The sequence below is a fragment of the Homalodisca vitripennis genome, chromosome 8 (assembly GCF_021130785.1).
Source record: "Homalodisca vitripennis isolate AUS2020 chromosome 8, UT_GWSS_2.1, whole genome shotgun sequence".
In the NCBI taxonomy this organism is placed as follows: domain Eukaryota; kingdom Metazoa; phylum Arthropoda; class Insecta; order Hemiptera; family Cicadellidae; genus Homalodisca; species Homalodisca vitripennis.
The window spans coordinates 19,897,825-19,914,895 of NC_060214.1; the positions used below are offsets into that span (position 1 = coordinate 19,897,825).

Consider the following 17,071-nt stretch of genomic DNA (forward strand, 5'->3'; position numbering starts at 1 on the left):
AGACATGCATTTTTCTACCCCTCTAGCGCAATGAATGGCATTTTAGAATAGATAGGACAGTTGCCGGTTCTCGAAACGGAGTTTCAGTTCTTTTAATATACGAAGAAGAAGAAAAATGTCTGAATCCTGTTAAACAAGTAGTTATACGTAGTTCTATTGTAGCGTATGAACGGTAAAAGTCAAACAACCTTAACCTTTGACTTCAAGAGAGAATAGATCCTGAATCCTTATGAGGCAGAAATCGTGTACAGTAAAGCTATTTCTGTGCAGCTATTGCCTTGCTAATTCTTTTGTTTAAATAACACGATACTATTCAAGTTTTCGAGTGGTAACAGATTTTAGCAATGGATAAAAATATATATTTTTTTTACGTAGACTGATACATAATCAAAGCCTTCTTCACTCATGGCTTTCGATTAGTAATAACAAGATGGCCGTTTCGGACATCGCCATCATTAAGGGCGATGAGAATTGCTCGCTTTGAAAAGCTGTTATCAATTTTTATAGGTTGGAGACAATTCCTTATAAGAGAAAGTGCATTCCAGTATGTAGGTCACCTGATGAAATTCAAATAATGTGACATACGTATAAAAATCGGCACTCTTTATTTGATATCTGTAAAAATAACATACAAGGCACTTGTACACGTCAATACATACAATAGAATCACTTAACTTAAAGTTGCAACAATCACACGGCTCAGTCGCGAGTCATCTACTACGCTATAAGATCCTATATATAATATAGAACAGTTCAGTTTATACAGCAATAGATCTCAACAGTAAAATTGATATAATGTGGGTTTTAAGGAAAGTGATCAAATAAGAGTGCAGTCTAGAACAACGGGCTCCCTTCCCCGCTAGAAGAGATTGTCTGTAGGTGGGTCATAAATAATCTTTTAGCAAGAAAGGGAGTTCACACTCTCCACTCCTCTCGCGGAAATCACAGATGCCCTCGGGGGCCGGGCCTAGTCTAGTGCGAGTGCGCATGACTCGTCTCGGACTCGTGGTGTGAGTGATCTTCAGCGGGGTTGGCCTCTTCTGACGATTTGTTCTCCTCGCTGGATGCCTCTGGCTTTGAATCTTCTTTCTTCTCTTCCTCAGCGACGGGTTTGTTCTCTTCCACTGGCTCAGCACTGACCTTCTCCACCTTCTTTCCGTCGATGTGCTTTTCGTCGATTTTAGCCTTCTTCAGCGTGTCCTCCTTGGATTCACCCTTCTTCAAGACTTCAGTGGGCTTCTTGTCATCGACCTTTTCCTTAGCTTCTCTCTTCCGCCTGTCGGCTTTCTTCTCTTCGGGTTTCTTCTCCTCTACTTTCTTTTCTTCTTTCTTCTCGTCCTCTTTTGAATCGTCTTCCTTTGATTCGTCTTCCTTCTTGTCGCCCTTCTCTTCCGCCTCCTTCTTGTCTTCTTCACTGCTTTCGTCCGACTTGTCGTCGTCTTCCTTCTTCTCTTCGGGCTTCTCTTCTGATTTCTTCTCCTCGACCTTTTCGCCCTTCACTTCTTCCTTCTTCTCCTCTTCCTGTTTTTCTGGTTTCACTTCCTCCTCAGCCTTCTTCTCTTCTTCGGGCTTGTTCTCAGCAACTGGTTCCTTGGCTTTGTCTTCTGCAGGTGCTTCTTTGTTCACTTCCTCTTTGACTTCCTCGCTCTTAACTTCTGGCAATGCATTGGGTACATCGGAGTTTGGCTCGTCAGCAACGGCGGCCGAAGACTTCAAGACAGCGTCTTGCACAGAAGCGGCATCTTCTTTGGGAGACTCAACCACTTTCTCAGCATTATCTTTCTTCACTTCAGGAGCTTCAGCTTTGGTTTCGGAAACTGCACTTTCGGCCGTATTCACGCTCTCCTTCGCTTCTGTCGGCTTGACTTCTTCAGCTGGTACATCTTCCTTCTTGGCGGCATCCTTTACATCCTCCTTCTTCTCCTCTTCCTTCTTTTCGACTTCCTTGATGTCTTCTTTCTTAGCCTCAACAGGAGCATCTTCCTGCTTAGGGACGGCGGCTTCTACAGGAGCGGGTGCGCTAGCATCAGGTGCGTCCGCAGCGGGTTGGGGCTCCTCTTTCTTTTCCGGAGCAGGCTCTGAAGGTTTAGCTTCTTCGGCAGGTTTGGCCTCCTCGGATGCCTTTTCAGCCGGCTTCGCGTCTTCCTTTGGCGCCTCCTTCTGTTCTTCGGCGACCGGGGCGGCCGGTGCCGGTTCTGCAGCAGGTGCGGCTGCAGCTTCCGCGGGTTTCTCCGCAGTCTCGGCAGGCTTGTGGTCCTCTGGCTTGGCCTCGGCCACCGGGGATCCCTTGGAGTCGTCACTCTTGGCCACGGAGGAGTACTCGGTGATGACTAGAGGGAGGACATGTTTGGGCTTGTCAGCTTCTGGTTCGCCCACTGGGTAACCCAGGGCTACTGCCGCCACCAAGCACAACACTAGTAAACTCTTCATTCTGCAACATTTATAATCATAGTTATAATTTGTCGGTACTAGTACAGACAGTGCTCATTTTAAAGTCTTGTGTCTATTTGCAATTTTCAGATTAGTATAAACTAATAATCATTTTGGGAGATTAATACTTATTTTCTTAATCAACACGAAAACGAATCAAATATAAAATTAATCTTTGGAAATTACAAATTTGGAACCGGTACGGTGTTAATAAACGAAAAGTTATGTAATTAAAGCAAAGGTATTTTTATTTATTCCGAAAATTTTAATAAGATGTAATTTTTAAATGTATTCTCTTTTAATCTATAGTGAAATTACCAAAACAAGGAAGTAACCAATGCCTAATTCATAAAGGGACCCGAATGGTCATCATTTGGAAATTAGATAGCGACAGCAAAAACATCAGAATGTTATTAGAGATTGCTTGCTTTGCCCAGTTAGTTCAACAATAACAACACATTAAGGTTTATGCATGTCAGGAATGAATTGGCTAGTTTTCTTGCCTTTGAACAGTTTTGACGCTTCCTATAACATTTACATTAACAAACCCCTCAGAAAATTTTTTAATGTAGTGAAATTAAACTAATTACAGGAAAATCGAAATTTAAAAAATAATGTTAAGGGTATATTTAAAAAGCTTTTGAATAACAGTTATTTTTAAATGCGTGATCCTTTTGAAGTGCGGTTTGCGATACTCTTCTTAGCTTGACCAACCCTTTAAACTGATATGCATGTCAACAGTTCCCTACAACAGGTAGAGTCTTTAAGAATCTAAAAAATGGATCTTAGTTACCAGTTCAGTTTGAAAAGTTTTAATCCAGTAGTCCAATTAATAATACAAATATTAAACCGTCTCCAGACTTTTCTGTTCCATGCTAACCAAAACGTTTGAAAAATACTTAAGAATTCCTTGCAAAATTAAATTCTACCAATAGGAGATTTTAAAAAGTATTTGTCACACACAAATATTTATGAAGTGCGTTTAGTAATCGTGTTTGGATGTTATATTAGGTATAGTTTAATAAAAAAATAAAAAAACAACCAACAAAACAAGAATTTTTTCACCAACTTTAGTGGTTTAAAGTTAACACAATTTGTTCTGCTCCTCAAATGTGATTAGCGTACTTTGAAATTTTGTGTTTATAAGGCAAATCGTCCACAGCTTTTACGGAATCATATGTATCGAAGATTATCGGTCCTTAGCATTCGATATGCGAGAGCTGAATCGACCACGGACAATCGGATCCCACAGGCCAGCCGGTTGCTACAATTTACGAGTCACCGTAATGTTAAGTTTGCGATTCTCTAATAGGGTTGTACTCGTAACTCCGGCCCTCCCCCACGGCTGTGCTGCGGCACCTCACCTGGAGTTCGATGAACCGGTGTATCGATCGCCATTCCCTTGACTGCGATTGCGACTGAACGAAACTAATCCTTATCTGCTGAGGTTTTATGGACTGTATTTCCCTGAAGTGTGTTCAACTAGAAACGCCTATTTTATATTAATATATTTTACAATCATTTTATATAATTCATAAATCATTTTATAATCTTATAATAATATAGGTTTGTAAATACAATATGATTTCGTCAAGAAAAATACAGCAACGTAAAAAATATATTTTTGTACTCACTTAAAATTTGACGTGAAAATAAACCACTATTTGGTTAGTTAGCAAATGGCTTTAAAAGGACATTCTCTAACATTAATTAGTTTACCCCCAAGTTGTGATTTGAAATTTGTAAGATTACTTTAAAAACAAAATTGTGATTTACACAGTTTGCATTAATTCACTATAATGAAGGCCTTAATATTACTTTTAGTATTTATAATCTAGTATTAAGAACTCATTAAACGAGTTATTGGTTTAAAAATACCATATTATATAATGTACTAATTTGATGTATGAAACAACAGTAAAAATAGATCGAAAAGCTGAAGCTTAAAATAAATAAAAAGATTTGATCTCTTGTTGCTCATGCATGCAAATTTCATTAAAGTCGTATCTTCCATTTGGTGTATTTATGCTTTCCATGATACTTTACCCAAACTTTAGGATTGTTAAATTTAACGATATCGATTGACGTTAGTAACATTCCTGTCCAAACTTAAGAAAATAGTTCGATACGTTTAGTTTCTATTATAGTCGCACTTCCTGGATATCTTCTAATGCATTTCCTATTTCCTATCAATTACTGAAGGACATACGTTTTTTGGGGTTTATGGAAATATGGAACGACAGTTCCGTCTCGTCGTAAAGAGTGACGTGAGTCAAAAGTTGTATTAACATAAATATAATACGTTACTTTACATATAAAGGAATTATACTATTTCATGTGAGTTGACATTTCTGTCTAGACAGGCTTTGAAAGAAACAAAATCGTCGCAATTGTTCCTTTGGCAACAACCGTTGGATGAGTCGATCGATATAGCAACCGATTGCCAAACTGAATCGATAAAGTTAACGATAATCAATTGTTTTTATTCTGTAAGGACATCACGAACAAAATTTTCGCATATAATTATAAGCACGTGCAAATAATGTGTGAAACGGCACCAACGTGACTATTTATTATACAGTGATATGGACAAGAAGTTGACCGTGGCGCCATGTTACAACCGAGACCAGCTGATGAATATGTAAACAATGACGTCATCGACGACAGCTGTTGGTGTGCGACCTTTCCATAGACTACTAACTGTAGGTTACCTAACCTGGCTAACGTTTATCGCAGAGAGCGTTATGTTTGTTTACATTGCACTCGTCTGGTCTCGGAATTATTCTTTCTTTCTGAGCAGGACTACTAGGTACTGCACGATAGCGTTGTTTTCACAAAAGCGTTTTATTGTGGATATTTCGTGGTTTAATACTTGGTGTAGTACTATTTTATTCAAGTAAATGTGGTCAATGTGGTTTACCCAACATGTTATGTAATCTATTACGGTACGCAAGGGTCTGTATATTGCAGCTGTTACGTAATACAGGTGCTTAGATACGTCCGTTTTGAAGTAAATGAAAAAAATGAAATGCTACTATTTATTTCCCCACGTTCGTACTATTTAATTCGTTTTATCCAAAAATTTTACAGAGTTTAAAAAAAAAACATTATGGTTGCCTGTAAAGTCGGTTTTACGGGCGAAGATTTTACGTGACAACGTCTTTTTCTCGGTAGAATATTTATTGATATGAATATTATTAAATTGCACAATAGGAACAAGGAATTGAATGAAAATAAGAATTGCACAAATTTTAACTATAGAAATATATTTTGTTTACTAAAACATTGTACATAATTTGAAATTAATTAAAATTTGTTATTGTAAATGGTAAAGTTGAATAAAACATTTACTAAAATTGGAATTTGAAATTCTTGCTAAACACAGTTAAATTCTAACTCCGCGCGTGGTGATTGGTCGGTTTAGTTCGTTTGTTTGGTCGCACTGTTATGACAGGTTAGAGGTTATAATTTGTTATTTTAAATGTTTGACTAGCAATACGCGCTGTTTCTTCTCAATCGACTGAATTACGATTGATTGCAGAGTGATTTAAACTAATAATTTACTTAACACTATCAACATTTGTCAATAGTATGACATAACCTATAAACTCAGTTTCTCAACTTTTGTGTCAATCTAACAATTAATCAATCAATCATAGTTTACGATAATGAAATATCAGTGTACAATTATTTACCTTTATTGTTGTAGTTGTTGTAAATGACGAATCTAAGCACTCCACATTTTCACGAATAAACATAGTTATCTGCTTTATCCCGTGCGGCGGACCCACAGTTATCTGCTTTATCCCGTGCGGATCCCGTGCGGCGGACCCACTGGACGGGCATCGTAACGTTACCGGGCGTTACACTTTTTCATGAGTGACTCCGAGCAGCAACCTAATTTAAGACGTTGTCACGTCAAAATGTTTCTTCGTCATCTAACAGAGGCCATTTGTAAGTTGATGTTTAATTGTTAGCGCATGTGTGGTTCATTTGAAATTAGCAAAGTAAAATAAACATTATTGCAGTCTATAAAAATTATAGATATTTCAATTATGGCAAACAAATTTTAATGGAATTAATCATGGAGCGTTAGTTTGTAGGTGAGGAGGCATAAATTATTATGATTTGTGACTTTGGTTGACAACTAACGGTGTGCTGTATTATCTAAAATAACTGACATAAACTGTCAATGTGTACATTCATAGTACTCGTACATTATGGAGTTATTGGATTGAGTGGGTATATCTGGAGTTCAAATTCAAAATACATGAAATATTATTGTTAAAAACTAAACCGGACTAACCGCATGGGCACAGTAATGTGTAATCTCAAAATATAGCAAATATATTACTAAATACTATGTACAGTATATGTATAAAATAACAAGTGTTATAAATTGGTACCGGACATTTATGCAAGAATGTTATGATGAGTGAATCTGGTACTTTAGGATATTTAGTGGACATAAAAATATAAAACGTCACTAAAGGTAATTACACCATAATTAAATCTAAGTGACCTAATTAGAAACAGATAGATGACGGTCTGTAACAGCAATACGGTGTCAGAGACCACGCCCGGTCATACTGCAGTCATCACTTTAAATTGATTGTAAGTGAGTTGCCGGGTGGTTACACCGTGATCACTTTGTTAAAGTGAAAGGAAACGGTGGTGGAATTAAGACTGATTGATGTTTTGTTGGGAGTTTTACAATGTTTTCGGCTAGAGCGTTTTACAGGTTAAGTGTAAGAACCTCATAGTCGTAACGTAGCCTGTACAAAATAAAGAGCGCATTCACTCATTCGTTTATAATCACAAAACAGCTTTGTTTTAGATGCGTCCTCATATAATAAAACACAAATTACTCAAATACTGATATATATTATTAAGTAATATTAAAACACTTGCTATCCATAATTTGTACTTTTGTAAATATTTTACACGTAAAGAATTCAATGGTTTCGATAGTTTATTTATTTCATTGTAAGGATGTGTTTTGTGAGTAAGTCAGAATGTGTCTTTACTCTAGGAACTGCGATGGAAGGCCTTAAAAAAATCTAACATTGTTTAATGTTGGCGAATCAATGATAATATGTTATTAAAAGTCCCATAAGGGCCTAATTTATAAGACTCGTACAGCTTTACTGCACAGCAATATAAAAGTTTTACAAATTTAAAGATTGTGAAACAAATGCAAATTAGTCAATTATTAGTTTATATTATCCCAAATGCGTTTTACTATAGGTGTAAAATTAAACGAGATTTAAATTATGACAATTTGGCATTAATATCGGTTCCAAATTAATGTCATATAGATTTCAATCTGGAATTTAGTAATTGTATGACATTTAAATTGTGACAAAAGTGCTTGGCTACAATTATAACATGAGTCAATTATGTTTTCCACCAAACTGTATATTTTTCAATAATCATTTAAATTATGTAGTTTTATCTTTTTAGTCAAATATAATCGACTATAAGTAGAGTCAATTCGTTTTTTCTGAACTCAACTAGTTTTTTTATCTTAAAATGTTTATTTGTCAATTGTAATTTTTTTTTAATACTAGAAGTAGGATGAGGTTTATAGAGGATTGTCTCTATTTTAATTTAGCTTGTTTTCTATAATAATTCATTAATTTCACCGTATAAAACCAAATACTGTATGTGTACGTGGTACTGTGAACTCCACAAGTGATACTGCTAAGTCCAGTGATTGTTTAACTGCAGTAAAACTATATGCCTACGTATAATAACTACAGTAAACGTATACAAGTGCATTGTTCGTAATATTTCCGAATCTAGAACGGAAACTCTCGACACTTATATGTGATCACTCGAAACCAGAAATTGCTTTCTCACTTCGAAACTTAATAAAAGTTACAACAAAGAAAAGTTCGAATTGTCTCGAGAACAGTAAAGCGGAGAAAACGATGCAATCAGAGGAGGAAGAGGAAGTATCCACAACCTCGACAGCCTCATTTCAAACTATTGTTTCCAAACTTGTTTAATATCTTTGAAGTTGTACGGAAACTGGATTTTGTTTCAATTTCAATTAATCATCAAAGTGGTTTTTACGACTATAAAGAGACTTTAACGTTTGGATTCACAGACAACTCTACGCTAGGTGCAATTTGAATTTAAAAATGATAAAGACAGTAGACTTTAATAATTTTGAGTTAAGAAATGTGGTTCCAATTCTCCCTTAGTGGATGGATAATCTGATAAACAATATTATAACCAAGATATTACAAAGAAATCATACCAAACGGCTTTGACGCGTGAATTTAGGCGTACTATCCGCGTAATTTATTAGTGTTAGTGCAAGTTTTAAACTCTTAGAGTGTTTGTCACAATTAGTATGTTATTGTTCCTATCTGCTCGCTATAATGTGTTGGCAGATTTGTCCCAGTGGCGTCACTAGGGATTTACTGGGGGGGGAGTAGGGGTGAATCTGATGTAAGACAGCACACTGTAGGATATGGAATAACTCTGAATAAATAAAAACAGCAATAGGCTTAATTCAAAGGAAACATTTAATTGTAACTTATATTTCAAAGAAAAAATTGCTGTTAGTAGTAAATGTTTCAAAATGTGTAAGTCTTTTAAGAACTGGGTTATATCCCCTTTCACCCCTCTTAGTTATGCTTTTAAAAGTTTATCTTGTTTATAACTTTATGTTTTTACCTCTTTCTATAACTCTTTGATCTCTTCTTCTAATTTGACCTCTTCCTTTGTTGTTTGGATACAGAGGAAGAGGTAGAATTGGGAGTGTCCAACCACACTGATATTTTTGGTACAAAACTGTATTGCAACTGTTAATGCACAAGGGTTTTGCGTAGGCTGTTTGTTTCTCATTCGGTTTTGTCTTTGAAACCAACATAAACCCTTCTTCTCCAGACGATTTTTTCTGTCTCTGTCTCTCTCTCTCTCTCTCTCTCTCTCTCTCTATGTTACTCAGACAAGGACAAAAACAGTTAATCTCTGAGTTGATGACAGTAATCAGGGACAAAGTGAGCGGGTGCAGTCTTTATGTCTGTCTGTAGGTAATGACGTAATAGCATGTGGTATGGCCGACAGACACCGTCCTGTAGCGGTCAGCGCCCAGGTGCACCAATTTCATTTATTTTGAATAACGGCAACGAAATTCCCTCCCTTCCTGCGGCACTATAAAATCATTTTTATTGGTAGATTTAAAATGCATACATTAAGGCTTAAAGTTTTACATTGATTTTACACAAAAAATTAAAAAAGAAAAGTCTTTTTAATTCTAAGCCGTTAAACTGTTGGTTAGTAATAACTGAATCGTTATCAATGTCCAAGTAAATTGATAAGGACAATTAGGCCTAACTCATCGTATAATAGTGTAGAAAATATCTTCCTTTCTGATAAAAATAATAATATTTAAAATATGGTGAGTATTGTTATTTTACTTTTTACTTTTAATGAAATCAAAACCAGTCCCTTGTTTGAAGTTTGTTTTTTTGCGATGGAAGAATTGTAAAGGGAACTGGATTTCTCCGGACATTTATTATCGCTCAGTGATGAGGTAAATTTGTAACACAACGTTTCGAGATCTGCAATCTGATCTCCTTCTCAGGTGAATAAACATGTTCAGTTAGTAAATCACTGAACGATCGCTAATGTCCGGAAAATCCTGTTTCCTTCTTCAAAAACCAGTTTATCAATTAATAGCGCTGGATTTCTTTGTCCTTTTATGTGGAAAACGGGTTTCGTCATGGATGTTGTTTACTGTTATACAAATATCTGCTCCCATAGAGAGAGACCACTTATTGAAAACCAATGTAACCAAATATGAACAAAATGTATAGTCAAATTCAAAATAAAAAATATTTTTGAATTTTCTTTACTCCTTAACAAAACAAGTACTTATGGTCAATATGAAACAAATAATGTACAATATTATTAATATAAATAATGTATATATTTATTAAGTCGTAATTGTCACATTTTTCTAATTTATTAAATACATTTAAATAAATACAAGTGAAATCTTTCATAAAAACATTACGATTTTTGTAATGTTACCAGTCGACCTAAAGTATTTATTAACAAAGCTACAAAAATGTATCAAACTAGACCCAGAAATAGATAATTACAGAAAATATCCGGTAAGTAGTACAATTGTTTTATTAAATCATTACAATTTTTGTAATGTTACCAGTCGACCTAAAGTATTTATTAACAAAGCTACAAAAATGTATCAAATTAGACCCAGAAATAGATAATTACAGAAAATATCCGGTAAGTAGTACAATTGTTTTATTAAATAATTTCAAGTAAAAAATTGTTGATTCCTAATTATATTATAATATCAAGTTTAAGAATTACATTTAAATTAGTAACAATAATTTTTAATTGAATATATTTAATTAATATTAACAGATTGAGAGTATAGACATTTGTGTATATACCTAATATTTTTGTATGTTGCCCTAATGTCATTAATTTCAGTAAAAGGCAATACAATACTGTGCATTTGCAATATTTAATATATTTTGTAATACTGTAACGCTTATGCAAGTCGGTCTTGACAAACGTCTCGGCCCAGAGGCAACCTTGAACACGTCATTAGTTGCGGTTACAGACTCAGTCACGCCGACTGTTTAGTACAGCTTTATCTTTATTGACAAGCGTTCAGCTTGCGTTTTGATTTTTGCGTGGCTTATCTATCTCTGCGTGCCTTATCACTTTCAAAACCCGAACTAGTTTACAAACTCTGGCTGGTTTATCGCGGCGTTTCAGATTTCGAAATCTGCTACTTTATAACTGCTGGTTTCTCGACTGTTTGTCATAGTTTTATATTTTGTCTGGTGTAATTCGATCCTCTTCTATGTATCGCGAAAAGACGTTCCTCAATATTGACTGATAGGTTATGTTCAGAAAAGGTTTTAATTTTTAAAAATACTCAAAGTCCTTCAAGTCACCTTCACTGAGAGCGTGAAAAGTGGAAATTATTTGTGTTCACTCGACAAGGAATTGTTGGCATTCAAAATTATTTGTTGGCACTTCGTGAAATTGCTGTAAATAAGGATATTAATGTTGTTTTGTGTGTATGGATTTTACAAAATTTAATTTCTCTTAGATCAATTTCATTTCAAACACACTATTTTCCTAAATTATATTCAATTAACCTGTAATTTCCTCATATCATAAATTGTAGATATATATTTACATTTATACTAAAGCACTTGCATAATTGTCTAGAGCCATTTTAATTGAATGTAGTCGCAAAATTGCACTAATTTCTGACTCTTATTGCGTATAATTTCTCCTGGTGTTGTGGCATTTTGTCTTGTCTTTACAGACGTTTTTTTAAGAGTTTCCTCACACGTTTGAGTCTAATTGTATAAATGCGTTAGAAACACTTCTTAAAGTCGACAAGAATATATGAAAGTTAGTTTACTTATTAATAATAACACATTATTATCAACAGATTTATAAGTTTTGTTGGATTTAAAAATGAACTCCTACCAAAATAGGAGACAAGGAGCGTACCAAAAACTTCTAAAGGGAACACCTCTAAAGATCTTTGTGATACAAAAGCAAAACCACCGTGTGTATACCGAAGGTAACAGGATATTTCCGGACATTTGCCATCGTTCAGTGATACAAAAACCCAGTAACACTACGTTTTGAGCTCTGCAATCTGATCTCTTTATCTCGCATTCTCTCGATTGAAACAACGCGTAAGTCCAGTAGCTGAAGCACGTATCTCTGCACTATCAGTCAGTCACCCGTGCCGCACGTGTTATCAGGCGCGTAGATCCGCGTCGCGTGTCAGGCGCTACCTGCCGCGTCTATAAATACCCACAATGTTTCATGACCTCTCTGCCTAGCAGCTGACTCTGACAACCTATTTACGAAATGAGTGTTCGACCGCTCCTCCCCTCGGAACATTCCCACAGCTCAGATCTCGACCATAAACTCACTTGTCATCAACACAGCGTGACCACATTACAAGCAAGAATATAGATTTAAATTTCATTATTCGCTATGTTATAATAAAAAACACCGTTGGTTGTAATTTTTCATTCTGATGGGTTTTTGTGTATGATTACAGTATTGCTAAACTAATCCATATTGTTGAGTTTTTTATGGTAAATCAGTAAAAAAAGAACAAAAAAACAAAACAAAAAAGAAGAACAGAAGACTATACAACTGTCTAGCATAGTTTTGATGTAACAAGAATACTTTAGTATGCTTTTTAATTACATGAGGTGTTATTTATTATGTACCAAAGACACCCAAGATTTAAAAATATTCATCTTGACAACGTATGAGTAATAAAGAATCTTGGAACGTGGGAAAAACGTTTTTCTATCACTGGTAAATAAAAACAAATTTTCCAATATTTACTTCTCATTGCAAGGCCTTTCGGAATCAATGATTCCATCATCAGACACTTCAAAAATGAATGAGTATTTTTTAAATAAGAAAAAGGATTTTTGTTATTTTGATTATTTTTTGTAAGTATTTAACGGTCTACGACAATGGATTTTGGAAAGTTGAGAGAAATTTAGAAGCACTCTAATGGAATTAATATAAGAGAATGTAGCTGAATAATATTATAAATATGCACTAAAGTTCAAATGTAGTAATATTTACGTTAAGTCGTTATTGAGTTACGTAAAGAAACTTATATTATTTATAAATGATCATCGTTTACTGAGACCAATCCAAATTAGTTTTTACTATGAATAATGTCGATTTGGTGGAATTTAGTAAATTTTAAATGTAATAATTAACGTTTTATTATTCTGCAGTTTTCGCATTTTATAACACATTTTTAAACTGCGTTAGACTAAGATAATATTTGAAATTTATTTTATTTAGATATTTACATTCATTGCAAATAATTGTGACCGAAGCAAACTGTCGCCATTATGTAAATAAACGCGATATAAAAATACCCTTTTTTGGTGGGTGAACATTATAAGCATACATGTATAACTTTGTAACACCAGCCTTTGTGTATGCAGCCTTTGTAAGTAGATTTATTGTTCTTGATTAAACGTGAACGCTCATGAAAATACAAACTTTATGCAGATGACAAAATTAATGGCACTGCTCAAATATTGTACACTACGATTTTGGTATGTTGTTTTTTTTATCGTAACGTAAAAGTTATTTAATATGGATTGGAAAACTCGTTTAGTTTGTTTTTCCCCTATGACGTATTAAAATTGTGTTTAAAAAGTATTTATAGCGGTTGAAACAGACAGTAGAGTGTTTATATGAAATTGGTAATTACGTAAAATTGTTGATAATGCAAACCAGTTGCAGACTTCACAACAATAATGGTTCTGTCAATGACATCGTGACACAAACCTAAAGTATATTGACTTAATGAGATAAGTATAACACTTGAACAAAGATGATTGGAATATAAACAATGTGCAACTAATTATACTTAGTCCTGTGACGAAAAAGATTGCGCAATTACTAAAAAGAAAGAAATTTGAGGTACATTTAAGTATAAATTTAATGCATATCTTGAGAATAAAGTGATAACCATTGTGATGTATATTCCTAATTTATATTCACAAAACTGTTATACCAATTCAAGAATTTAGCTTGAAGTGGTTCTGGTGATTATTTTGAAGTATGAAAGTAGAGTTATGTTAGAATGATTTTTTGATATATTGTCTTTCACGCGATTGTTCTTGTGCAATATAGACGAGTTTTTTATTCTCAGTCTCGAATCAAACAACGAATAAAGATGGAAATTAATTCCACTTCATTACTAATTTTAATAAAAATTAACATAGAGTGAAATAAAATAACGTATACATAACATTAAACAGTTAATAAATACTTTGCGTAAAATTTAATTTATTACACCTAACATTATTTCACTGATTAAGAAATAGTTAAATTTTTGAAGATTGCAAACAGTTTTGGATAAATATTATAAATTATGTAATTTTTATCCACTAATATACATATATTATGTTTGACTTAATGCATTTGTGGTTATTATTCTATGAAACGGAACATTATTCAACTATTAAGGTCTAATTCAGTAAGAGGAGATTAAATTTTAAAAGATAGTATAACAATATTATTGTTTTAATGATTACAATTACATTCTGGAATTATTATTGTTGAATCTATCTTAGAAATAATTTTTATCCGGGTACGTTTAGATTTTTTCGTGGTACAATTTTGCTTCTAAAATAAATAGTAGTTTACATGACTTTCATGTTATTCATTATGTATTTTTGTATATAGTAATGTAATAACTTTTAAGATTATCAAATTCTTGTTGACTCTATCTTGAAAATAATTTCATAGTTTTTGTGATCGAATTCAGTTAGTTTTATTGAAGGAAAGCGTTAACTGACTTATTGTATACTCAAACAAGTGAACATCTCTTACCTTGAGAGTAGCACTCAGTTCACGTCGACACAAACACAGAAGCACTAGGCGGCCCAGCGGCTCTCCCGCTCTTATATATGTCGACCAGACCCTCCCCCCTCCCTCACACCCCTCCGCCCCTTGCCCACTGCTGCTGTGAATCGCTTAGGCACATGTTGAACGTGCCGGGGATGATTCTGTATGGTGATTACACGGCTTCGGATGTGACAGTGGCTCGATCAACGAGAGCAGTATCAGAAATACTCTGAGTGAAATCCGCCATTTAATGACCCAAAATACATTTGTTTGTCTTCAATTTGCTATAGCCAATAATGATTGGGTAGTTATTAAAAATAGTAATTGTGAAAATTAAAAAGTAGGTGACAAGTTTGATCACTTTGTCACTCTCCGATATACGGCATTCACTTTGCTGTCAGTGATATATATATATATATATATATATATATATATATATATATATATATATATATATATTAATAATCACTTTATTAAAAAAACTTTTTTATTGATCTCAATCGTCGAGTCTTGTACTTGATTTTGAGATAGTAATTCAATAATGTGCGATGTTTTTATACGTTGTGTTAAATTTTTAGTGCTCTATTAAAGAATCCAACATGGTTTAACCGTACGGTTCCATTCTACCATTTAACAAATTATTGTTTATTGACTGAGCGTTAGCGAAGTCTGTCACTGTAAGGTGCGGGAAGAACCCTAATGTCTGTCTGTCTGTCTGCACGATATGTAGAGGACGGACCAAGCTATAGATGTGGCATTTTGTGTTAAGCGTCATTTCTATATAATCAACATCGAGTTAGAAGATGGTGCATGCCACTCCATGGGATTTGGCTGAGCGTTAGTAAACGTTTTTACATTTGTGTTATGGATAACAATGATGAAAACAGACAAAGAAATATTTATCTGCTAATATCAAAACGAAAATTTGGTTATTATTATTCTTATTCATTTGATTTAATTATATTCTGTAATGTTACCGAAGAAGGTATGGAAATAAACAAAACACCAAAAATAGTGTTTTACGCATTTGTTGTACTACTCAAGCGTAGTTTTCAGAATTTCACTTTGTTTTTTTTTTATATAAAAATATACTAAAAGAGAATCGGGTTTAATGCAAACCAATAACTAGTTTGAAAGAGTTAATTAAAAATAGTAATTTTTATAAGGTAGTAAAAGTAATAAGAACAATATTAACAACCGCAACTTAGATAGGTGTGTCACCTCAATATACACGATATTACATTAAACATTTGCCCGACCTAGTGTGACGTATGATTGAGCTCTTGAATGTTCGCACAATCACGATTTGTGCTCGGAACTTGTGTCCTATTTTGTGACAACGCCTGGACTGGACTCCAAGCAGCTTTTGGGTACGTTTCAACCCCTATATTTACCTTCTTTTCTTTTTTCTGATCTTTATATGTTCTTTATTTTTGTATATATATTAATGTACACTCCACGAAACGTTCTGTTATATCTTTGTAACATACAGGTATAACGTTGGCAAATGTCCGAAATACTGTGATTGTGATTCTGCTAATGTCAGATGATCTGCAAAAGCAAGTTTTAACACAATCTTTTACGGGCTTCGAATCACAAAAGCCTCTTCAATGTTCGTGCAATGTACATTCTTGTTAACTATATGGGAATTTTAAAATATTTACCGCGAAAAACATGTTTGTATGCTTTTCTATACTTTTTTAAATTTTAAATATTAAAATTTTTTTGAAAATCCGACTTTTATTAAGAAATTCAAAATTCAACTTTCAAAATAATTTATTTCTCATGGACATTTGCATGTATCAAGAATAGTTAGTACCGGTATACATATAGCACCTAAATACTGAACCTAATTTAGAGAAGTGTTTAGTTTTTTTTTATTATATTAAATCTTATTGACTAATTGAAAACTAAGTAACATATTAAAATGTCAGTATTGTGGAAAATTGTTTACAAGTATGGATGGGTGGAGCAAAACAATTCGGAGAGTCAATAAAACCAGTTTTTTTACAAGGAAGTCTTCAAGCTTATTTTAAAAGATGAAAGGACAGGGCTGGTTTTAAATAATCTGGCAGTCTATTATAAACTCAAGGTTCTAGATATACTATTTATTTTTTGAACATGTTATCGTTATGATGGGGTACAATCGAACTGTTGTATGATTGTGAGTAGGAACATGTTGAATACATTTAAATGTGAGAACTGATACAGAATATACAAGAAT

General features: G+C 33.9%; 1 protein-coding gene across 1 annotated transcript; it reads right to left on the reverse strand.

Annotated features, from left to right (window-relative positions):
- Positions 1–586: 586 nt before the first annotated feature.
- On the reverse strand, positions 587–14,908 carry LOC124367401 (cilia- and flagella-associated protein 251). The gene is made up of 2 exons (XM_046824191.1): positions 14,833–14,908; positions 587–2,431 (listed from the first exon to the last, which is right to left on the reverse strand). The coding sequence occupies exon 2, from the start codon at positions 2,428–2,430 to the stop codon at positions 973–975; it is 1,458 nt and encodes a 485-aa protein (XP_046680147.1). The 5' UTR covers position 2,431; positions 14,833–14,908; the 3' UTR covers positions 587–972.
- Positions 14,909–17,071: the final 2,163 nt, after the last annotated feature.

Bases quoted from the DNA above. Each gene is read 5' to 3' on its own strand.
- LOC124367401 (XM_046824191.1), bottom strand. From the start codon at position 2,430: ATGAAGAGTTTACTAGTGTTGTGCTTGGTGGCGGCAGTAGCCCTGGGT.